The 24989-nt window shown below is 42.8% G+C and overlaps 1 protein-coding gene, 1 long non-coding RNA gene and 1 pseudogene across 4 annotated transcripts in view; 1 reads left to right on the top strand and 2 right to left on the bottom strand.

Annotated features, from left to right (window-relative positions):
- Positions 1-375: 375 nt before the first annotated feature.
- LOC100414948 (putative protein FAM10A4) lies at positions 376-16529 on the bottom strand (annotated as a pseudogene).
- A 5824-nt stretch (positions 16530-22353) lies between these two features.
- Positions 22354-23448, bottom strand: LOC144581437 (uncharacterized). 2 transcript variants are annotated; one of them, XR_013532266.1, is made up of 3 exons: positions 23302-23448; positions 22591-22865; positions 22354-22492 (listed from the first exon to the last, which is right to left on the bottom strand). It is a non-coding gene; the product is annotated as an uncharacterized LOC144581437 (long non-coding RNA). The 2 variants fall into 2 exon arrangements; XR_013532267.1 differs by lacking the exon at positions 22354-22492 and having other exon boundaries at positions 22535-22865.
- A 49-nt stretch (positions 23449-23497) lies between these two features.
- SCAMP1 (secretory carrier membrane protein 1) overlaps positions 23498-24989 on the top strand; it is a 115457-nt gene continuing 113965 nt past the window's right edge. For both annotated transcript variants that reach the window (XM_002744837.6, XM_002744836.6), the window contains exon 1: positions 23498-23609. In XM_002744837.6, the coding sequence (XP_002744883.1) occupies positions 23553-23609 (57 nt within the window). In that variant the 5' untranslated portion in view covers positions 23498-23552. The remainder of the gene's footprint in view (positions 23610-24989) is intronic.

Genomic DNA, 24989 nt, shown 5'->3' with positions numbered 1-24989 from the left:
GGCCATTACACTTGACCTCCAAATTTGCTGACAATTTACTGATAAGATTCATAACCTTTGGGTTGCTCTGGTATGTTGACATACTTGCTGTGTTCTGAGCCACATCCTGGAAGGCCACCATAACTTCTGGATCCTGCATGGCTGCCAGAAACTCTGGATCATTAAGAATTTCACTGAGTCCAGACATTCCAGCCATTCCAGACATGCCCCCTCCCATTCCAGGCATTCCCCCTAGGAAGATTACCAGGCATCCCCTCAGGAAAGAACCTGGAAAAGAGCCATACTGAGTTCCTGACTGTTGTCTGGCTTCTTCCTCCCTCTGGGCTCACTCACGCTCTTCTTGAGACTTCTTAACTCTTTCTATTCTTTCTTTGATCTCTCACTCTTCATGATTTTGCTCGTATTTTCTCTGATGTTCTGCAATTTTCTGTGCCCTAGGTTGAACTTCTTTCAGAATTGCCCTAGCATCTTCATCATAATCCAATTTACAGGCAAGGGCAAGATCATGGGCTACTTTCTCCCAGTGGCCTAGAAGTCTATGTGCTTTCCCTCACCACTTGTAAGGCTGAGCAGAGTCAGGATTTGTTTCAATGGCTCTGTCTCAGATGGTAGCATTTGGCTTCTGTAATTTGATGAAGACACTGGCCCTGTTGGCATACAAAATGGCCAAGTGAGGATTCGGCTTGATGGCAGCTGTGAATAAGTCAGTGGCTTTCTGCAGTTCACCATCATTTAGGGCTTCAATAGCAGCCACTTCCTATCATTTGCCTGATCCATCATCCCCTCTGTTATCTCTGCATTCTCATCTCCCGTTTATTGAGGGGCATCAGTGTCTGGTTCAATCACACCTTCATGATCAATTTCTAGATCACTTTCCTCACTTGATGGTTCACCTACCTTTAAGTCTTCCTCCAGCTTCTTATTATCAGGTTATTATTCCTTGGTATTTTCTTTGGCTTTAGCTTTCTCAGTAGCAGGTGGTACTTTACCTGTCATGCTCTCCACCCACTCCCTCAGGAAGCACAATTCCTCCTCGTGCAGAATGCTCTGATCTTGCTTACACATTTTCACAAAGGCCCAAACCTCACTCCTTCACAGTGAGACTCTGTCTCCAAAAAAAATTTTTGATATATAATGATTGTACATAGTTATGGGGTACATGTGATATTTTGATACATACATACAATGTGCAATGATCAAGTCAGGATAAGTAGGGTACCCATCTATGCGTCACCTTAAACACTCATCATGTCTTTGTGCTGGGAACAGCACAAAGTTATTTTGAAATCTACAATAAATTATTATTAATGATAGTCACTCTACTGTGCTATTTTATTTTTATTTTTGAGATGGAGTTTCACTCTTGTCACCCAGACTGGAGTGCAAATCTTGGCTCACGGCAACCTCTGCCTCCCAGGTTCAAGCAATTCTCCTGCCTCGGTGTCTTGAGTAGTAGGATTACAGGCACACTTGGCTAATCGTTGTATTTTTAGTATAGACAGGGTTTCACTATTTTGGCTAGGCTGGTCTCAAACTCCTGACCTCAGGCAAACCATCCGCTTCAGCCTCCGAAAGTGCTGGGATTACAGGTGTGAGCCATCATGCTGTGCTATTTTAATCTTAGCTTTGCTTCCTAGCTGGTGGCCTGTACGCCTCCACCTTCTCCTCTTGATGTTACTTCTTCTCTCTGTTGAATCCTTCTTGACCACCTTCTTCCTTCACCTCAAGGTGCTTGATTTTGCTCCTATTGCTGCTCAGCCTAACCCCTTCTCTCCAGTCTCCCAATATTGGCAGTTATTCTGAAGTGAGGTTTTTCTTTCCCCACATGGGGAAAGCTATTTCTTCTCAGTTCCTCACATGCTTCTAGTGATGACAGTTCTTTATTCAGCTTCCTCTCTATTAGGGCTTTTCTCTCCCTAGGAATTTGGCTCGAGTTTCTGAGAGCTGGACAGGAAGACAATCTGAGTGCTGCATTATTGTCATGTCTCCATGTGCAAGCCTGGACCCAGAAAGCCTGAAGTCCTGCCTGCCTTTGCTGATCCTGCACCCCCCAACCCATTAGCCATTGTCCCTAATCACCCAGCTTCCCCTGACAAGCCTCTCACCCCACCCCACCATCTTAACTGCTCTTAGGATAATGTGAATACCTCTCACCCCACCCTACCATCTTAACTAGTCTTCCACCTTACCCCACCCGCCATTGTAAATGAACTTATGATAATGTACACTCCTTGCTCCTATCCCCCACCACTGTTACTAATCTTACTCTGCAACACCCCACCCCCCAAAAAGAAAAAATATTACCCCAACCTATAAAACCAATTCCTATCGTTACCCCCTTTGCCTGTCCTTTCTAAGATTCGGCCCGCTTGCACCCAAACAAGAAATAGAATGGTCTTGTCACCCACACAAAACCTGTTAGGAAGATCTCTTTATTAAACGTGTTTAATATTTGGTACTATTGGACTCGAATAACAATTATCACTTTGCATTCAGAACTGTCCTCCCTCTCAGATCTCAGCCTCTGTCCACAGACCAAGTCTGGCTCTCCTCTAGGGCTGAACATTTTCCCTATCAGGCACGTTGCCTACTCGGGAATGAGGGGTGAGTTTGTTCCCCAGTGGCTTCAGGGCTAGAGCTAGAGTTCCCCAGTGGCTTCCTTTTTTTTTAAAAAAGATGGGATTTCACCATGATGGCCAGGCTGGTCTTGAACTCCTGACCTCAGGTGATCCACCCACCTCAGCCTCCCAAAGTGCTAGGATTACAGGCGTGAGCCACCGCGCCAGGCCCCAATGGCTTCCTTAGAGGCTAGCTGACAACATCTCTCACTGTCCCTCCTCTAGTCATTGGCCCTCTAAAAGTTGTGCTCTGGTGAGGCTATCTACAGGCTACCTTGACATACTTAGATTTATCTCAGATCTCAACTTCTCAGCTTGAGTTAATGTTCCGGGACTCTCACTGCATTTATTTGGAAATTACTGAACTTGATTATTTTTGTGTTAACATTAATTTTTAAAATTTCATATCATTAAATCTCCATTGAGTTTATTTTTCAAATTCATTTGTGTACCAAATTACAATTTAATCAGGAAACTTGTCTGACACCCTTGTGAAAACATGATTAATTTCTTTGGAACCTTGCCTGACAAAATAAATGTTTTCTGCTCTTATTTTATAATCTCTGATTTTCTGGTGTCCTTTATGGTGAAAAGTCAGTCACAAAGTAAGCAAAGGGAAAACAAGTTCTTTTGTAATTGTATATTTGTATGCACAATTTTAATTTTTCTTAAGAAATCTTTTAAGAAACTTTTGTGTACTATGATAAAATATAGGATTATGATAAAAATTTAGGACATATGATAAAAACTATGTTAACAGAGCAAGACATAAAAAGAGTTTAGGAAAAAATGCAAACCTGATGTGAAAAAAAAGTATTTAGTTTTATTTATTTATTATTGTTAATTTTTTAAGAAATGTAGATGGAGTCTCACTCTGTCACCCAGGCTAGAGTGCATGGTGCAATCTTGGCTCACTGCAACCTCTGCCTCTGGAGTTCAAGCGATTCTTGTACCTCAGCCTCCCGAGTAGCTGGGATTACAGGTATATGCCACCATGCAGCTAATTTTTTTATTTTATCTGTAGAGATGAGGTTTCAGCATGTTGGCCAGGCTGGTCTCGAACTCCTGACCTCAAGTGATCTGCCCATCTAGGCCTCCCAAAGTGTTGGGATTACCAGCATGAGCTACCATGTCCTGCCAAATTTATTTAGTTTTAATTCCATCCTTCTATCCATCCATCCATGCAGTCATTCAACTTCCACCTTACATCAGGTGCTGTGCTAGGTATCAAGGATATGAAAATGATTCAAGTGTGTTGTGTGCCACAGAAGTACATATCATCTAAAGGGGGACAGAGAGGTGTCAAGAAGTGTAGAAACACTGTTTGTGCCCCACATCACATTCCTTTGGCAACCTCTGACTTGGGCCACAGCTGCAGTAGACGGAAATGGTGCACAGTGATGGCTTCCCTGAAGTTACCTGACTGCTCTGTGTGCGTGTGTGTAATTTACATCCTAGAGTTGGGGACTCTGGACCAATGTTCACCAACAAGTGTTGATGAATAAATGCCCCTGGTCTCCCATGCTTCAAAGGCCAATTCTAAGAAATACTCTACATGGTTCCTTAGCAGATCCCCCTGGGACTGAGCCTCACTCACCCACAGTTGTAACCCACTTAAAATTCTGCTTTTATTATCTTTCCCTCGTTACCCGTCTCATTCTCCACTCTCTTTCACTCTGGTTTCCTGAGAACATCATACAAATAAATGATTTGTACCCAAATCTCTTGTCACTTATACCCAAGGTCCTGCTTTTGGGCAGAACCCACTTCTAGGATTATTAGTATAGAAAAAAAATGTTGTGTTTTTTTTTTTTTTTTTGAGACAGGGTCTCATCACCCAGGCTGTACAGTAGAGTAAACACATCCCACTGCAACCTACACCTCTAGGACACAAGCAATCCTCCCACCTCAGCCTCACAAGTAACTGGGAATACAGGCCCAAACCAACATGCCCAGCTAATTTTTTTTTTTTTTTTTTTTTTATAGCAATGGGGTTTTACCATGTTGCCCAGGCTGGAAAATAATCGCTATAGATTATAAATATATAAGCAGAGTTCTCTGATAACTAATATTTGGGGTAAGAATTGCCAGGAAAGACCATAGGCCAGTCACAGGAGTCAAAGAAAGGGAGAATTTGAAATTGATCATTGAAAAATAAGATCCTCCAATTGATTTAACCATAGCTTAAGATGAGCTATATATAGCCATGGGATGATATAGAGGAGGCTAATTTGCATAGCTCCTCTTATTTGGATTGGTTATATCTGCCTGAGGCCTTCTAGGCCTTCTAGAATAGTCAGTGACAAGTTGGAGTTAATGCCCAGTCCTAGGACTAAGCAGTTTTTAGTACAAAATATAGGAACAAGTCTATGCTTTCATTTCTGAAACCAGTTCTTAATCAGGAAGGATGCTTTTAAATGGGAGAATGTCAAGGTGCCCGGGCTTGGCTTGGTGATAATGGTTATGATCAGGGATGAAAGAAGAGTTTGCTTGTGACACAGCATGGTGGCTTTATACTGTCTTCTAACCAAGCTTCCAAGGGAACTTGTACCAAATTACACAAGAGAAGGACTGAAAGTTTAAAGGGAACATCAAAAGGAAAAGTTATGATTCATCAAAGCATTGTAAAAAACTAAAATAATAAAGGCCTCCCTGTGGAAGACCAGTTTCCTAGCAGAGCCCAATGCCTTGGCTGAGACCCCTGGAGAATATGAGGTTTGAGCAGGTCCACACTGGTGTTAATGGAGGGAACAATGTCTGCTTGCAGGTCCAGATCCTAAAACCACGCCAAGTGGCAGGCAAAACCATCGAGGTTCCTGAAGCCAGAAATGGAGGAAAACCAACTGTGAAACCCCAGGTACTGATCAGATAAAGGGAGGTGATGCAGTGGAGGTGGGCGAGAAAACTGAAGATTATGAATATAATTATTCACATTTCTGTCACTGCTTCTCCCTAGTCATCTTGTAGTTGCACATTGGAGAAACATAAGTTACACTGGTGTGCTTAATAAGCAAACAAAATTATATCACTTCTCTAAAAACAGCAAAAACATGGAATTCTCTACTTTGGCAGAACAATAAAAGCCTACTATAGAATACAAAGACAAACAATATAAATCCGCAAATACGAGGCCTCTATTTTGAATAATAATTCTTTTTTTTTTGAGACTAAGTCTCGCTCTGTCACCAGGTGCCAGACTGGAGTGCAGTGGCGTGATCTTGGCTCACTGCAACCTCCGCCTCCCGGGTTCAAGCAATTCTCCTTCCTCAGCCTCCTGAGTAGCTGGGATTACAGGCATGTGCCACTATGCCCAGCTAATTTTTGTATTTTTTAGTAGAGATGGGGTTTCACCATGTTGGCCAGGATGGTCTCCATTTCTTGACCTCGTGAACTGCCTGCCACAGCCTCCCAAAGTGCTGGGATTACAGGCATGACCCACCATGCCTGGCCGCTGCATAATAATTCTTAACCCTCATATTTACTTCACTTTGCCAAGTTCGCATTGTTCATATTTGTAAAATGAAGATAATGATACTTTACCTCCCGAAATTATGTTATGTAAGAAAATATCTGTTTCATCTCCAGCATTTCAATGCCTGACACATGCCAGGCGTTCAAGAAATTTCAGCTGTCTCTACTCTCTCCTCATATAAGGCAGGGAAGATGATAGCCTTGTAAATAAACCTGAATTTTTTTTTTTTAATTCTCAGCTTTGAATTACCAAGGGAGGAGCAGGAAGTAACATTTCTTTCCTTAAAGGCCTCATAATTATATTTGGGGTTATTTCTTTGGGGAGATCAGAAAGTAGGTTAGATTACCATAATTATTTTCTCTCTTGCAAGAGTCCCTTGAAGGTTTATGGCTAATAGGCAATTTAAAAATTGTAAACTGTCTTTACTTTTAAGATGACTTTTGTGAAGTTGCATAGACATTAGGTAATAGCAAGTATGATTGTAAAATTTAAGGTTCATGAACAAAATAAGTTTCAGTTTTCTGAAAATGTACCCAGATAAAAATTAAAGTAGTCCTCTTTGTTAGTCTTCACACACATATAAAATTGAGTATTCAAAGTAGTCATAGGACTGTAATATTTATTTAAACTTACAGTATGTTAAATATGATCACTGGTAAATGCCTCCTTAATATTTAGGTGTATACGTATACAATCATATATACACACATATGTGTAATAATGCCTTTCTAGCTTGTAAAATGAGAATAATTCCACTATAAAATTCTTATGCAGATCATTCTCGGAAAGAAAAAGAGCTTTACGGTTAGTGCCATTTTGTGAATATTTGTGTCCCTTCCAAATACATATGTTGAAACCCAATTTCCAATGCAATAGTTTTAAGAGATGGAGACTTTAAGAGGACTTTCAGGGGTGATGAGGTAATGAGGGTAAAGCTCTTATTGATGGAATTAGTCCCCTTAGAAAAGAGACCTAAGGAAGCTTTTTCACCCCTTCCACCATACAAGGATGCAGCAAGCAAGTGCCATCTATGAAGCAGAGAGCAAGCCCTCACCAGATGCTAAATGGGTTAGTGCCTCGGTCTTGAACTTCCCACTCTCCAGAACTGTGAGCAATACATTTATGCTTATAAACTACCCAGTCTGGGGCCGGGTGCGGTGGCTCACACCTATAATCCCAGCACTTTGGGAGGCCGAGGTGGGTGGATCACGAGGTCAAGAGATTGAGACCATCCTGGTCAACTTGGTGAAACCCCGTCTCTACTAAAAATACAAAAATTAGCTGGGCATGGTGGTGCATGCCTGTAGTCCCAGCTACTCAGGAGGCTGAGGCAGGAGAACTGCTTGAACCCTGGAGGCAGAGGTTGCGGTGAGCCGAGATTGTGCCATTGCACTCCAGTCTGGGTAACAAGAGTGAAACTCTGTCTTAAAAATAAATAAATAAATAAATAAATAAATAAATAAATAAACTACCCAGTCTAAGGTATTTTTTTAATAGCATCCTGAATGGACCAAGAGAGTTAGTTTTTGCATTTCATTGACCTATACCATTTGAAATGCTTCCATAGTGTTTCTGTGACATCATCATTTAGAATTCAGAATTTCTGTTCAGGAGTTATCATAACTGCACAATTCTGTTTGTATAGATTACCACAATGGTTGCTCTTGACCAGGTGCAGTGTCTCATACCTGCAATCCCACGCTTTGAGAGGCCCGTGTGGGAGCATTGCTTGAGTTCCAGACCAGCTGGGGCAACATAGAAAGAGTTCTAGACCAGCTGGGGCAACATAGAAAGAGTTCCAGATCAGCTGGGGCAACATAGAAAGACCCTATTTCTACAAAATTATTTTAAAAAACTAGCCAAGCATGGTGGCATGTGCCTATAGTCCTAGCTACTTGAGAGGCTAAGGCAGGAGGATTACTTGAGTCCAGGAGTTTGAGGCCACAGTGAGCTGTCATTGTGCCACTGCACGCCAGGCTGGGCAACAGACCAAGATCCTGTCTCTAAAAAATATAAATAAAAAAAAATAGTTGCTCTTAATTATATCTTTACGCTTAATCTGATCAAAGGTTTTAAGCGGCAACGTCTTTTATGAGCTAAGATGCAATTATTTATTGAATACCTAATACGAGTAGGATGATGATATGGTTTGAATTTGTGTCCCTGCCCAAATCTCTTGTAAAATTGTAATCCCTAATGTTGGAGGAGGCCTGGATGGAGGTAACTGGATCATGGGGTCTTACTTCCCCCTTTCAGTTCTTGTGCTGATAGTGAGTTCTCAAGAGTCCTTGTTGTTTAAAAGTGTGTGGTACCTCCCCCTTCTCATTTTTCCTCCTGCTCCAGCCATGTAGGACGTGCCTGCTTCCCTTTCACCTTCCACCATGATTGTAAGTTTCCTGAGGCCTCCCCAATCATGAGCCAATGAAATCTCTTTTCTTTATAAAGAACTACCAGTCTCAGGTAGTTCTTTATAGCAATGTGAGAACAGACGAATACAGATACTGTGCTAAAAAAAAAAATGAAATGTCTTCCTGTCTTCAGAATCTCATATAATGGAGACAGAGAGACAGATACATTCATTCATTCACAAATATTTATGGAGAGCTCACTGTAATCAATGGCATGTAGTGATAACTAGATATTCATAGGAGATAGTTCTATTATGAATTCTATAACAAATTTGTTTTATATACTATATGGACAGGGGAGACAAATTTGGATTATGGATATCTAATAAGAATTTCTATAGGATGTATCATTTGAAATTGGCCATGAAGCATTGGCAGGACTTTGACATGTGGAAATTGAGTGACAGAAGGACATTCTTGATAGAGGAAACTATGTGCATGTATAGGTAAACTGAGACTCAAAAATACATTTATTTTTGTTATGTCTATTGTGTTCCTGTGATATAGAATACTTTAATATAATGAATAATAAAAGAATGCCACTATGATGTAATTATCTGGGGGATACTCAGACCTTCAGTCTCTTGAACAACATATAGTCACATGGGAAAGGGTGGGTTACTGTAGACAGGTGGTTGGACTGGGTTTGGCTTAGGCAGTGAGCTTGGAAGACAGCCAGCTGGATAACGGGTGGTGGTGTGAATCTACATCTTCAACTCAACTCACTGAGTTGAAGATAACCTATGAATATACCAGAGCACCTACAGAGAAAGGAGAGCACCTCATCTCTTGCTATCCTTTCTCCTGACGTCTTTCCCACAGTGAACGTGAGATGGTAAAAGCACTTCTATCTTGTGCTCTCTCACATATGTGCTTGTGCTCATGCTTTTTGCCCCAATGGCTGTGCTCTTTCATCCTGTCCATGCTTCATGCTGATAGCCTTGTCATCAGGCCTTCAAGCCCAAGTTAAATCCTTCCTTTTCTCTGAAGCTTCCACAGCCCTCTCCAGCTACAACCACCCCTCTTCCCTCTGAATGCCTCCGCTGCCTATTGCCTTTGCTCTTCTTAAATGGCCTTTTCCTCCTACTTTTATAGTTAACTTTTTTGAGTTATTCTTTAATTAATTTATTGAGTTCTTAATTGTTTCTTAATGATAATAGTTGCCGTTTATTGAGCATCCTCTAATCTAAGTCTCATAATTCTAAGGGGCTATTATTATTCCTATTTGATACATTCATTCATTCAACAGTTTTGAGCCCCTACTCTTATGTCTTAGCCATTGAGAAAATCTCTGTGATCAAAACTGACAAAAATTCTTGTCCTCAAGGACCTTATATTCCACTGGGAACAGAGTATGTCAAATGGTGCAAGGCCTTTTTAGAAGAAAATACAGCAGGGAAGGAGGAAGTGCTTGAGAGTAGAGGATTAACATTTTTTAAAGGGAGGTTAGGAAGGGCCTTACTCAGAAAAGTAACAATGAGCAAAGACTTGCAGGAGATGAGTGAATGTGTGAGCCTTGCTGTGGGAGGAGGGAACTGCACCCAGGCAAAGGAAGCAGAAGGAAAAAGCTCTGTTGTGGGAGCATGCCTGGGGGACATGTGAAACGTGAGGAGGCCAGGGGGCCTGAAACAAAATAATGCAATGGAGAGAATTAGGAAATAAACTAAGGGCAACAATAGGGCTGGAATCCACAGGGCCTTGCAAGGCCCAAGCTTTTATCCTGATACGGCTGGGAAACTATTAGAGGGCTTTGAGTGGATGAGGGCCATGCTCTAACTTAAGATTTTTTTTTATGGTATGTAATTTTTATTCTTCTTTTTTTTAAATTTTTTATTGCATTTTAGATTTTGGGGTAAATGTGCAGAACATGCAAGACAGTTGCATAGGTATACACATGGCAGTGTGTTTTGCTTCCTTCCTCCCCTTCACCCACATTTGTCATTTCTCCCCAGGCTATCCCTCCCCAGCTCCCCCACCCCCCACTGGCCCCCCCCTTTACCCCCAATAGACCCCAGTGTTTAGTACTCCCCTCCCTGTGTCCATGTGTTCTCATTTTTCATCACCCACCTATGAGTGAGAATATGCAGTATTTCATTTTCTGTTCTTGTGTCAGTTTGCTAAGAATGATGTTCTTCAGATTCATCCATGTCCCTAAAAACGACATGAACTCATCATTTCTGATTGCTGCATAATATTCCATGGTGTATATGTGTCACATTTTCCCAATCCAGCCTATCATCGATGGGCATTTGGGTTGGTTCCAGATCCTTGCTATTTTAAACAGTGCTGCAATGAACATTCTTGTGCATGTGTCCTTATAGTAGAATGATATATAGTCCTTTGGATATATACCCAGTAATGGAATTGCTGGGTCAAATGGAATTTCTATTTCTAAGGCCTTGAGGAATCACCACACTGTCTTCCACAATGGTTGAACTAATTTACACTCCCACCAACAGTGTAAAAGTGTTCCTTTTTCTCCACATCCTCTCCAGCATCTGTTGTCTCCAGATTTTTTAATGATCGCCATTCTAACTGGCGTGAGATGGTATCTCAATGTGGTTTTGATTTGCATTTGTCTAATGACCAGTGATGATGAGCATTTTTTCATATGTTCGTTGGCCTCATATATGTCTTCTTTTGTAAAGTGTCTGTTCATATCCTTTGCCCATTTTTTAATAGGCTTGTTTGTTTTTTTCCTGTAAATCTGTTTGAGTTCTTTGTAAATTCTGGATATCAGCCCTTTGTCAGATGGGTAAACTGCAAAAATTTTTTCCCATTCTGTTGGTTGCCGATTCACTCTAGTGACTGTTTCTTTTGTTGTGAAGAAGCTGTGGAGTTTCATTAGGTCCCATTTGTCTATTTTGGCTTTTGTTGCCAATGCTTTTGGTGTTTTGTTCATGAAGTCCTTGCCTACTCTTATGTCCTGGATGGTTTTGCCTAGATTTCCTTCTAGGGTTTTTATGGTGGAAGGACTTATGTTTAAGTCTTTAATCCATCTGGAGTTAATTTTAGTGTAAGGTGTCAGGAAGGGGTCCAGTTTCTGCTTTCTGCACATGGCTAGCCAGTTTTCCCAACACCATTTATTAAACAGGAAATCCTTTCCCCCTTGCTTGTTTTTGTCAGGTTTATCAAAGATTGTATGGTTGTAGATATATTGTGTTGCCTCCAATGCCTCTGTTCTGTTCCATTGGTCTATATCTCTGTTTTGGTACCGGTACTATGCTGTTTTGATTACTGTAGCCTTGTAGTATAGTTTGAAATCCAGTAGTGTGATGCCCCCCACTGTGCTCTTTTTGCTTAGAATTGACTTGCCTATTGGGGCTCTCTTTTGGTTCCATATGAAGTTCATGGTGGTTTTTTCCAGTTCTGTGAAGAAAGTCAATGGTAGCTTGATGGGGATAGCGTTAATTCTGTAAATTACTTTGGGCAGTATAGCCATTTTTACGATATTAATTCTTCCTAACCATGAACATAGAATGTTTCTCCATCTGTTTGTGTCCTCTCTTATTTTGTTGAGCAGTGGTTTGCAGTTCTCCTTGAAGAGGTCCCTTACATTCCTTGTGAGTTGTATTCCAAGGTATTTTATTCTTTTTGTAGCAATTGTGAATGGCAGTTCATTCTTGATTTGGTTTTCCTTAAGTCTGTTATTGGTGTAGAGGAATGCTTCTGATTTTTGCACACTGACTTTAGATCCTGAGATTTTGCTGAAGTTGCTTATCAGTTTCAGGAGTTTTTGGGCTGAGGTGATGGGGTCTTCTAGGTATACTATCATGTCGTCTGCAAATAGAGACAATTTGGCTTCCACCTTTCCTATTTGAATACCCTTTATTTCTTTTTCTTGCCTGATTGCTCTGGCTAGAACTTCCAGTACTATATTGAATAGGAGTGGTGAGAGAGGGCATCCTTGTCTAGTGCCAGATTTCAAAGGGAATGCTTCCAGTTTTAGCCCATTCAGTATGATATTGGCTGTTGGTTTGTCATAAATAGGTTTTATTACTTTGAAATACGTTCCATTAATACCGAATTTATTGAGGGTTTTTAGCATAAAGGGCTGTTGAATTTTGTCAAATGCCTTCTCTGCGTCAATTGAGATAATCATGTGGTTTTTGTTTTTGGTTCTGTTTATGTGGTGAATTACGTTTATAGACTTACGTATGTTGAACCAGCCTTGCATCCCCGGGATGAATCCTACTTGATCATGATGGATAAGTTTTTTGATTTGCTGTTGCATTCGGCTTGCCAATATTTTATTGAAGATTTTTGCATCTATGTTCATCATGGATATGGGCCTGAAGTTCTCTTTTCTTGTTGGGTCTCTGCCGGGTTTTGGTATCAGGATGATGTTGATCTCATAAAATGATTTGGGAAGAATTCCCTCTTTTTGGATTATTTGGAATAGTTTCAGAAGGAATAGTACCAGCTCCTCTTTGTGTGTCTGGTAGAATTCGGCTGTGAACCCAACTGGACCTGGGCTTTTTTTGTGTGGTAGGCTCTTAATTGCTGCCTCGACTTCTGACCTTGTTATTGGTCTAGTCACAGTTTCAGCTTCCTCCTGATTTAGGCTTGGGAGGACACAGGAGTCCAGGAATTTATCCATTTCTTCCAGGTTTACTAGTTTATGTGCATAGAGTTGTTTGTAATATTCTCTGATGATGGTTTGAATTTCTGTGGAATCTGTGGTGATTTCCCCTTTATCACTTTTTATTGCATCTATTTGGTTGTTCTCTCTTTTCTTTTTTATCAGTCTGGCTAGTGGTCTATCTATTTTGTTGATCTTTTCAAAAAACCAGCTCTTGGATTTATTGATTTTTTGAAGGGTTTTTCGTGTCTCAATCTCCTTCAGCTCAGCTCTGATCTTAGTTATTTCTTGTCTTCTGCTGGGTTTTGAGTTTTTTTGATCTTGCTCCTCTAGCTCTTTCAATTTTGATGATCGGGTGTCAATTTTGGATTTCTCCATTCTCCTCATATGGGCACTTATTGCTATATATTTTCCTCTAGAGACTGCTTTAAATGTGTCCCAGAGATTCTGGCATGTTGTGTCTTCGTTCTCATTGGTTTCGAAGAACTTCTTTATTTCTGCCTTCATTACATTGTTTATCCAGTCAACATTCAAGAGCCAGTTGTTCAGTTTCCATGAAGCTGTGTGGTTCTGGGTTGGTTTCTGAATTCTGAGTTCTAACTTGATTGCACTGTGGTCTGAGAGACTGTTTGTTATGATTTCCATTCTTTTGCATTTGTTGAGCAGTGCTTTACTTCCAATTATGTGGTCAATTTTAGAGTAGGTGTGATGTGGTGCTGAGAAGAATGTATATTCTGTGGATTTGGAGTGGAGAGTTCTGTAAATGTCTATCAGGTTTGCTTGTTCCAGGTTTGAGTTCAAGCCCTGGATATCCTTGTTAATTTTTTGTCTGGTTGATCTGTCTAATATTGACAGTGGAGTGTTAAAGTCTCCCACTATTATTGTGTGGGAGTCTAAGTCTCTTTGTAAGTCATTAAGAACTTGCCTTATGTATCTGGGTGCTCCTGTGTTGGGTCTGTATATGTTAAGGATCATTAGCTCTTCTTGTTGTATTGATCCTTTTACCATTATGTAATGGCCTTTTCGTCTCTTTTGATCTTTGTTGCTTTAAAGTCTATTTTATCAGAGATGAGAATTGCAACTCCTCCTTTTTTTGCTCTCCATTTGCTTGGTAAATCTTCCTCCATCCCTTTATTTTGAGCCTTTGTGTATCCTTACATGTGAGATGGGTTTCCTGTATACAGCACACTGATGGGTTTTGGTTTTTTATCCAATTTGCCAGTCTGTGTCTTTTGATTGGTGCATTTAGTCCATTTACATTTAGGGTTAATACTGTTATGTGTGAATTTGATCCTGCCATTTTGATGCTAGCTGGCTGTTTTGCTTGTTAGTTGATGTAGATTCTTTATTATGTTGATGCTCTTTAGCATTGGTATGTTTTTGGACTGGCTGGTACTGGTTGTTCCTTTCTATGTGTAGTGCCTCTTTCAGGAGTTCTTGTAAAGAAGGCCTGGTGGTGACAAAATCTCTGAGTACTTGCTTGTTCACAAAGGATTTTATTTTTCCTTCACTTATGAGGCTCAGTTTGGCTGGATATGACATTCTGGGTTGAAAGTTCTTTTCTTTAAGGATGTTGAATATTGGCCCCCACTCTCTTCTGGCTTGTAGGGTTTCTGCTGAGAGATCTTCTGTGAGTCTGATGGGCTTCCCTTTGTAGGTGACCTGACCTTTCTCTCTGGCTGCCCTTAGTATTTTCTCCTTTATTTCAACCCTGGTGAATCTGACGATTATGTGCCTTGGGGTTGCTCTTCTTGTGGAATATCTTTGTGGTGTTCTCTGTATTTCCTGCATTTGAGTGTTGGCCTGTCTTGCTAGGTGGGGGAAATTTTCCTGGATAATATCCTGAAGAGTATTTTCCAGCTTGGATTCATTCTCTTTGTCACATTCTGGTATGCCTATCAAACGTAGGTTAGGTCTCTTCACATAGTCCCACATTTCTTGGAGACTTTGTTCATTCCTTTTTGCGCTTTTTTCTCTAATCTTTGTTTCTCATTTTATTTCATTGAGTTGATCTTCAACTTCTGATATTCTTTCTTCTGCTGGGCCAATTCGGCTGTTGAAACTTGTGCATGCTTCGCGAAGTTCTCATATTGTGTTTTTCAGCTCCTTCAATTCATTCATATTCCTCTCTAAGTTATCCATTCTTGTTATCATTTCCTCGAATCTTTTTTCAAATCTTTTTTCAAGGTTCTTAGTTTCTTTGCATTGATTTAAAAACGTGTTCTTTTAGCTCACCAAAGTTTCTCATTATCCACCTTCTGAAGTCTCATTCCGTCATTTTGTCACAGTCATTCTCCGTCCAGCTTTGTTCCCTTGCAGGTTAGGAGTTTTGGTCCTTTGTAGGAGGTGAGGTGTTCTGGTTTCGGGTGTTTTCCTCCTTTTTGCGCTGGTTTCTTCCCATCTTTGTGGATTTATCCACCTGTCGTCTTAGTAGTTGCTGAATTTTCAATTGGGTCTCTGGGTGGACACCCAGATTGTTGATGATGAAGTATTTCTGTTACTTGGTTTTCCTTCTACCAGTCTAGCCCCTCCACTGTACGACTGCTGAGGTCCACTCCAGGCCCTTCTAGTCTGGGGTGCACCTATAGCAGCTGCGGAACAGTGAAGGATGCTACCAGTTTCTTTTTCTGCTATCTTTGTCCCAGAATGATGCCTGCCAAATGTCAGTCCTTTGGATATAGAGGGGTCAGGGAGCTGCTTGAGGAGACAGTCTGTACTTTATAGGAGCTCAAGTGCTGAGCTGTGAACTCTGTTGTTCATTCAGGGCTGTTAGGCTGCTACGTTTAATTCTGCTGCAGCACAACTCATAAAAAAAAACCCTTTTTTTCTGAGATGCTCTGTCTCGGGGGGGTTGGGGCTTTCTTTATGAGTGTCTGTTGCGCTGACCTGCCCAGCTAGGAGGCAGTCTAGTCACTATTTGCCTGCCGAGGCTCTGCCCTGCTGGTGTGAGGTCCGCCCTGTTGCTGCAGGCTCTGCCCTGCTGCTGCGGCCTCCGCCCTGCTGCCATGGGCTACGCCCTGTGGTGGAGTCTCTCTGTTGTGGCAGGTTGCCTCGGCCACGGCAGGCTGCGTCAGCAATGGGAGTGTACCTCAGTAGGGGTGGATTGCCTCGGTAATGGTGGACGCCCCTCCCCCACCGAGCTGCACCGTCCTGGGTTCAGCTGTGCCCGCAGTGAAACTCTCCACCTGGAGCGTTTGGAATTGCCATTTTGTTTGTCCCACTGCGCTGGCCCAAACGCCGTTTCCCTGGAATCTCCTGGCCTGGCTCACTGTCCAAGTCCTGTTCAATCAGATGGATATGCCAATCTGCCCTCTCAAGTCTCAGATTGCCAGTTTAACAGGGCACCCAGACCCATGCGCTTTGTGAGGAGCACTGTGGAGCGCTGCTGCATTGCAGCGCCGGCTGCCGGCTGCACCGGCCGCTGGCTGCACCACCCAAAACCACTGCATTGGCGCCCCGTGTCTCTTTTATACCTGGGAATTTCCCTGTTCTGTGGGCAACAAAGATCCGTCTGGAAATGTGGCCCTGACTCACCCTCCACGCGTTCACCAAGAGCTTCAATCCTGGGTTGTTCTCACTGCGCCATCTTGAGTTGGTCCCCCTAACTTAGATTTTAAAAGAATCAGTTTGGCACTGTGTGGAGAATAAAGTCTAGGAGGACAAGGATGGAGGCAGGGAGGCTAGTTAAGAGACAGTGGTAGCCATCCAGGTGAGAGATGTTGATGGTTTGAATTAGCATGGTAATGAAGGAGGTGAGGGGCACCAGAGGATTAAGGAGCATGAGCAATTTGCCTGAAGAGTTGCACAACCCAGAACGCAGAAGATCGGGAATCTGAATCCAGGCTGGCCTTCCTGCAAAGCCCCTGGTGCTTCTTTGAGCTTGTGTGATTTCACCAACATGGTTAGAAGATAGGGAAGGGACTGAATGCAGGTTGGCACTTGCTCGACCCCGAGAGTGAGTGTCTCCTTAAAATGTGTGCCCTAGAAGCCTCTGTGGCCTCACTCTTATCCTGGTCCCAGGACTAAGCCTTTATATTTCAGGTGTCTTGGTCAAGATCAGAACCCTACCCCAGGGATGTTCTATAGCAGTGTGTGAATTGACTGGGAGGCAGGAGTGGAATTGCTGTTGGGACCCAAGTGCATATGCTATGATAATGTGGGAGAACTGAGGGAGTCCCATAGAGACAGACAGACTGCCTTGATCCCTTGAGGAAAGCCACACTACTTGACTTTGTGCTGTTGGCATAGCTCTGCAATCTTTAACTCCAAAATACTCTTAGTTCAGTCTGGTTCATTCAACAAATAAACAAGTTATAATTCTTTTACCAGCCACTGTGATAAGTACTGGGAATAATAAAAGCAACCAATCTTAATAAAATAAAACATAATCTGTCCTTGAGGAATTCTCACTTTTGAGCCATGACCACAAGAAATAAATTTTAAGCGTGGCACGCACGTACACACAACTGAAACAAAGGTTTTGCACAACTTCTGTTTATAGTGTGCCACATGCTTGGATATTTTCTGTTCTCTTTTAAAATGTGCTGGTCATAACCTTCTAAACTGACTTTATGACCCACTAGTGGTTTGCACTACAAGACCTAAAATTTGAAGGAAAAAAAAGGAGAAGGGGAAGCAGATACATAAATAAATGGACTTACAGAGCCAGTGGGAGAAAGGTAAGGCTGAAAGCATAGGCTGTGGCCATGTGAGGAAGGACCTTGAGTGATATGATACTGAATTTAGTGTTTCTCCTAATAGCTGACAAGGAGACCATAAAGGTTTTTAGGCAAAGGAGTACTTAATAAAATCTTTTAAGAAGATAGCATTTGCAATGATGGAAGAATCATTCAAATAGTATTTTAGTAATGGAAGCAAAGATGTTAAGCCTCAAATGGAAGCTGTGGCATTTATTCATTCATCCATTAATTGATTCATATTTTCCAGCACTATGTCAGATGCTGGAGTGACAAGGTTGAAAAACATACAAACCCTACCTTCAAGGTGTTATGGCCAATTGGAAGATATGTGATGCAGACATCAATTATAAGACAGAGTAATACATTTTCTGAGAGTATTGCAGAATTTGGTGAAGAGAAGAGTGGAAAATCTGCTTTTTCCCTTTATTAATAGTAAACTTTGACTCCAAAGCCAAATATAGATGGTTTGTATATTCCTTTTAAAAAAGAATATTGTCTCCATGTTATTTACATAGCTAGTTAAAAGTTGGGCATAACTGAGAGTCTTCAACTCAGGACAAGTCAAATGACACTCACTTTCTTTTCATCAACACCTGTTTGCATTTTTCCCTTGGTTCTGCTGCTTGGAAGTCTCCTGGCACACCAGGAAACTGAGTGTGTCCCTTTTCTTTCTTCTATTTTCCACATCCTAGTGGTGTGGACAGGTGGTCCCTGACTTGCAATGGTTTGATTTATGATTTTTTGACTTTACAATGGGTTTACTGGGGTATTAAATACAGTTTCACATTATGATGGGGATTATCAGGATATAGCCCTATTGTAAATCAAGAAGCATCTGTATTAGATTTTTCTATCTGCTGTAACAAATTAGTACCAATTTTGCATCTTAATACAAACATTTGTTTTTCTTTTTTTTTTTTTTAACAAAATCGTCTGTATAACAGAGAAATTTATTTAGTTATTTTTGTTTTTTTGCTACTAGAAATCAATATTTATTTTTACAATTCTGTAGGCCAGAAGTCCAGCATGAATTTCACCAGTCTAAAATCAAAGTGTCAGCAAGGCTGGGTTCCTTTCTGGAAGCTTGAGTTTCCCTCAATCTATTTCCTTGTACATCAGTCATTGGAAGAATTTAGTTCCTTGAGTCTATGAGACTGAAATCTCCCATTTCCTTGTTGGCTGTCAGCTGAGGGTTCTTTCCAGCTTCTAGAAGCCACTCACATGCCCTAGTTCATGAACCCCTTCCTCAATCTTCAAAGTCAGCAACTCTTCTGCCTTCCTCTTCCACTTTTAAGTACTCATGATTACATTGTGCCTACTTGAATAATTTAGGATAATCCCCTCCTCTCAAAGTTCTTAACCTTAATTACACCTGCAAAGTCTCTTTTGCCATGCAAAGGAACATATTTACAGTTTCTAGGGATTACACCATTGACATCTTTGGGGGAGGGGGGATTATCTGGCCTACCTCACAATGTCTTCATCTCCTCTGATATCTCCTGAAAGCGTAGCCAGTAATAGAACCGGGGCCAAACAGGCTCATATTGGTGTGTGGAGGGTATCAGAAGACACAGCAGCAAATGTGGAGACTAGACACACTGCAAGAGATGATGGATTTCAGTTCTAACCCATCAGTGAACCCAGAATCCAGTGAATCTTTTGAGGTAAGAAACATAAATATCGAATTTGGCATTTTCATAGCATTCCCCAGCTAGCTATAAGCTAGCCAGTTTAGAAAACAAGGAATTCAGACTCTAGACCCTGCTCAATAGGTTCACCAATTACATGTGTCAGACTGAAGAGAAACAGCATGATAATGGTGTGAGGCATATTCTGAGGGAAAAAGAAATAGGGTTAGGAGGAGTGAGCCACTGTCCCAGATTAATAGAAGGTTAGAACTGTCCAAAGGATTTGAGATATCATTTAGCCATGTTCTAGGCCTTTTAGGAAGTTTTCTGGAGCAGGCCCTACCCTTATATCTGGTTTACTGCTTTATCCACAACATCACTGTTGTAGTGGAAATACTTGAATGATGTACTAGAGTAGAAACTCTGGTTAGAAAGGTGAGTTGGTAAGATCAAGATCAAACCACTGGTTTGCAGGAGAGTGGGGCCTAGACTGGTTTTGATTCTTTGTTCTACCAAATTTAGGAGGCAGCTTCCAGAAAATGAACTCCTGCACAAAAGGAGTCCTCTTGTATACTTTCTACCTTGCACATTGCATTTCCTCCTTCTATATGAAATTATTACTAACCAAACCTATCAATTTAATGTCTAAAACATGAGTCAAGAGATCTGAGTTCTGTTCCCCATTTCCCCATTCACGTCCTTGGTGTCTGAGGCAAATTAACCTGTCTGAACTCCAGTTTCTTCAAGCATGAGAGAGGCTGAGGTTCCTTCTCAGCACTCATATCCTATAATTCTAAATTTCATGAAGGCTAATGAATTAATAAACTCCCTGCTATGGTTTGGGTACAGCTTTGGACCTGCAAAGTGTCATGTTGAAATCTGAGTCCCAGTGCTGGAGGCGGGGCCCGGTGGGAGGTGTTTGGGCCATATGGGCGTATTCCTCACAAATGGCTTTGTGCTATTCTCCTGAGAGTGAGTTCTCACTCTTGAGGACAGGTTGTCGAAAAAAAACCTAGCATCATCTTCTCTCTTTCTCTATCCCCATATCCCCTCTTGCATGCTAGCCATGTGATCTCTGCACGAAGGATCCCCTTTGCCTTCTGCCATGAGTGGAAGCAGCATAAGGCCCTCATCTGAAGCTGACAGCCTGCAGAACCTTGAATCAAATAAACCTTGTTTCTTCATACATTATCCAGCCTCCGGTATTCCCTTATATCAACATAAACCAATTAAGCCCCTCACCCATGGACTATATGTCTGCATATACTCCTATCAGTGTTCCCAAAGTGTGGTCAGCCACTATCAAAATCACCTGAGGTCAGCCGAGCACAATGGCTCATGCCTATAATTTCAGCACTTTGAAAGGCAGAGGCAGGCTGGGGCACTTGAGGTCAGGAGTTCGAGCCAGCTCAGCCCACATAGTGAAATACTGTCTCTACTAAAAATACAAAAATCAGCCAGGTGTGATGGTTCGTGCCTATAATCTCAACTACTTGGGAGGCTGAGGCAGGAGAATTGCTTAAACCTGGGAGGTATAGTTTGCAGCGAGCCAAGATTGTGCCACTGCGTTTTAGCTTGCGTGACAGAGTAAGTCTTTGTTTCAAAAAAAAAACCAATCACCTGACATCCTTTACATATGCTGATTTTTCAGTTAAGAATAATGAATTAGACGTATCGTTTCCATTAGAGCATGCTTCTCTTTTCACTCTACAGGCATGCTACACACAAAAAGTGATATTTATGTGGCATAAAAGGGGAAGAAACCTTAAGACTGTCTCTCTGCCAATGCACATCTTGCTGAGAAACGCTGCCATAAGTGCTGAGAAAAACAACTGCAGAAAAATATGTATATGGTCTCTTTTTCAGACAATGCCAAAGCTCAGTATTAGAGTGTATGTATATCTGAATGAATATGTATTATGTTTTATACAATTACATGTTATTTTATGTAAGTGGAGATATACACTATTATAAGAATATTTAAAGAAATGTACTAGGTTGTTAATGTAGGGGAAAAGGAAATACAAGGAATACAAAAAAATTTTAAGTGAAAAATTCAACATGTATGTCATGACTCCATTTATACATTTATGTAAAATAATGTATAGAGACATAAAAAATAAGAAAAGCAGATCCAGAGCCCCTATCTTGGATGCCTTCCAGCAGAATCTTAGGAATGGGAGGTATGGAGAGGCGGGCATCTTTAACAGGTATTCCAAATGATTCTTTAATAGTAACGTTCGTAAGCCTTTGCGTTAGGTGCAAATACCATCAGCTGTAAACAGAATATAGCTGGAAATTTCCATCCTGCAATGCAGGCTCAGCTGATCCTCATTGTCTTGGAACATAGTAGATGCATACTAAATAGGGCTGATTATTTTGAGTCATTTGTAGGACAGGTGGAGGGAGGGAGTGAGGGCAAACGTGGTGAGAGAAGCAGATAAGCTGGGCAATGACACACTCGCTCTGGAGAAAGGTGGCAAGGCATGCAAGAACATGCTGAGCCTCCTTGCCACTTTCGACGTTCAACCAATATTTGTTGGGCACTAAATGTACATGCAGGGCATTTTTCTGTATCTTGTTTCATTTAATTCTTAAATAAGCCTTTACACACTCAGAGAGGTGAAGAGTGTAGCACAGATAGTATCAGAATTGGGATTCAAACCTGACACATACACTGAGCACTAAGTTAAAACCAGGCACTGGGCAGCAGCTGAAGATGCGATGGTGAGCACAACAGACTGCTTGCTCTTTTTTTCATATCTAGAATCTTACAACTCTGCTGTGATCATCCTTGTCTGTTGTCACTTAGTAGTTGATATCTTCGTTGACTACCTGGAAGCAGCTGCTTCTACATCTATCCCAACCTGGATCCCGTCGAAGGGAGATTAGAGCAAATGTGCTTTTTGTCCATCATCTCTAACTAGTGTTTCACAGTGGGGGGAAAGTATCGTTTCCTAGGTGGCTGTGCATAGTGCAAGTTCCCCAAAGGCCAAAGACTACTCAATCTAGATCCTTCCAACTCTGGTGTATCCACCAAGTCAAAAGAATTCTGGCTCCCTGTAGCTTGATCCAAGTGCTTTTCTGTTAGGGGAGAAGGAAGAGGAAAGTGAGGAAAGCAATGCTCTCTGAATAAGTTTCAGGGGTGGGGGTGCAAAGAATGGTACAAATGAATTTCTTACACATCTTTTGATAATCTCATTCTTGGTGTTGGAAAAGATTAGGGGAAATCCAAAAGTGTCTATTTTGTGCCCAAATGCATTAACTCGAAGGCCTTGATCTCTGGGCTTTTGCCATTCCTCTCCCCACTATTTCTGAAGAAGTAGCCATTTTGCAGATTCCGGAGGATGGGAGCTGGGGCCGGTCCCTGGTACTGAATCTCATCTCCTTCACAAGGCTCCTTGGATCAAGTTGGGACCGGCAGCGCCACGGCTGTTCTCCGTGATTTAGCAGCAACCTAGAGTCGGGGAGACCGGAAGACGGGAGGCCGGGATTCTCAGGTGGGGTCAGAGGTGAGCAAAAATCCTTAGGAGAGGCCGCTTCCCCTCCCCAGGGATGTGATCTGCGGAAGGAGGTGCAGAAGCCTCTCCTGTCCCGGTGCCCCACAGTCTAATGGCCTCGGGGTGCGGGGCCCGCGACTGGGGCTTCCTACCCCAACCTGGCAGGTGTAAGTCCTTCTCACAAAATGCTACCGCTTCCCTAAGTCACGCTGGGCCCCGAAGAACTGATTTGAAACCGGTGTTCAGAAGCCCGAGCCCGGCCGGACGTAGCTGGCCTCCGGACAAGAGCGGAGAGGAAGCGTCGCGCACTCCCCGAGAATCCCGCAGGCTCTGGGAGTGTGGGACGCTCCTCCTCCGCTCTCAATTCCGGGCTTCTCCGCCCCCGCTCCCTACTCGGTCGCAGCCAAAGTCCGGAGCGTGGGATCCAGATCCAGAGGAACGGGACTGCAAACGCGCACGGCGCCGCGGCCGGGAGCCCGTCGCATCGGGCATGCTCAGTGGCGCGGCCGGCTGGGTGGCCCGCGAGCTGCACCCGGATCTGCTCGGCGGCAGCGGCGGCGACGTGAGCGCGCAGGGGGGCGGCGGCCTCGCCTCGTCTCTCTCTCTGCGCCTGGGTCGGGTGGGTGACGCCGAGCGCCAGAGAGATGTCGGATTTCGACAGTAACCCGTTTGCCGACCCGGATCTCAACAATCCCTTCAAGGTGAGCTTCGGCCCCAGCGTCTCCTGCCGCCGCGACGCGTCGTTGTCTGCGAAAACGGACGAGTTCCTTCGCGTCCACTGCACCTGCCCCTCGGCTCCCCTTAGCAGCCCAGAGAGGGTCGCGAGGCCGCCGTACTCCGTTTGGAGTCGCACCCCGACCCCCGCGTCACTCGTTTGGGGTTTGGGGTGGAACCTCCCTCAGCTCGTGCCCGGCCATCCTTCCCCAGGTCCCCGACTGGTGGGGGTCGTGCCCGCAGCTGGGACTGGGCCCGCGCGCACGGAGGGGTCCTGGCCCGCCTCTCAGGAGCCTGGAGAGTGAGAGCCGAGGGCAGGTGGAGTCGCCCCTTGTCAGCCAAGTGTGGCTGGCAGGGCCCGGAGGAGGCGGAGGGGGGCCCGGCCTGGAGTGGGGTTGTCATGGGGACCCGAGGTGGCGGCGGCGGAGAGCTGCGTGGGGGTATTGGCAGAGGTGTGGAGGAGGAGAGAGGTGAGGGCGCCGAGTATGCTGCAATTAAAAAAAAAAAAAGGTTGTGTTTTTATTTTTTAAACTTGTGTTGCACCCAGATACCACCAGTGGCGCTGCCATCCCCCCTCTCCCTCTAAGGCTGAGGTTGAGGGTATTGATACCAAAGCAAAAGTTAAAAATAAATAAACATAGCTGGAAAACAATGGTGCACGTGGACAACCTTTTCCCTTCCCAACTGCTTCTAGCAAGGTAAACGATGGGATATTTTCCAAGCTCCTGGTGCGTCACCGGTTCTCTGGGCTATACGAGGATACCATTTCCCACTTGAGCTGCTTTTCTTCTTGGAGTCGACCTTATCAACCCCAGCTTCGGAAGTCGACCTTATCAACCCCAGCTGCGGCATAGAATCCCGCAAAGGAAGGCGGCTGAGATGTTCATCGTCTGCGTTTAAATGAATGCAACACCTAAATAACTCTCTCTTTAAAAGTATTTTGGATTTCCTAATGAGAGTAACTGTTAGCACGTGTAATTTGTTTCCAACTGTTAGTTGAAGTTACTTCTCAATCTCCCATGGCCATGTGCAGTAGTTACTTTAATTTGCAGTCCCATAAAATGAAACAGTAACTCTAATTTGTGATCACACAAGTGTCACTTCTGGCTTGTTGAGTTTACATCTTTTTTACTCCTGGTTTTATCTCTCATTAAGAACCCTGGAAGAGGAAAAATATTTCTTCTCTGATTATTCTTGATAATTCCGAGGAGGCTTATTTTAATGAAATTATCCTGATTGACAACTCGACTCACTTTGTAGCAGTGTAGAATTAGACTCAGTCACTCTTTCATTGTCCCTGTTGTCACTTAAGAAAATTCAGTAAATTCAGTACAACTGGCCTGTACCTTTCAGTGACATGGTTGCAT

The sequence above is a fragment of the Callithrix jacchus genome, chromosome 2 (assembly GCF_049354715.1).
Source record: "Callithrix jacchus isolate 240 chromosome 2, calJac240_pri, whole genome shotgun sequence".
In the NCBI taxonomy this organism is placed as follows: domain Eukaryota; kingdom Metazoa; phylum Chordata; class Mammalia; order Primates; family Cebidae; genus Callithrix; species Callithrix jacchus.
Note: the sequence above shows the minus strand (reverse complement) of the source record. Positions and strands in the feature narration are given on the sequence as shown.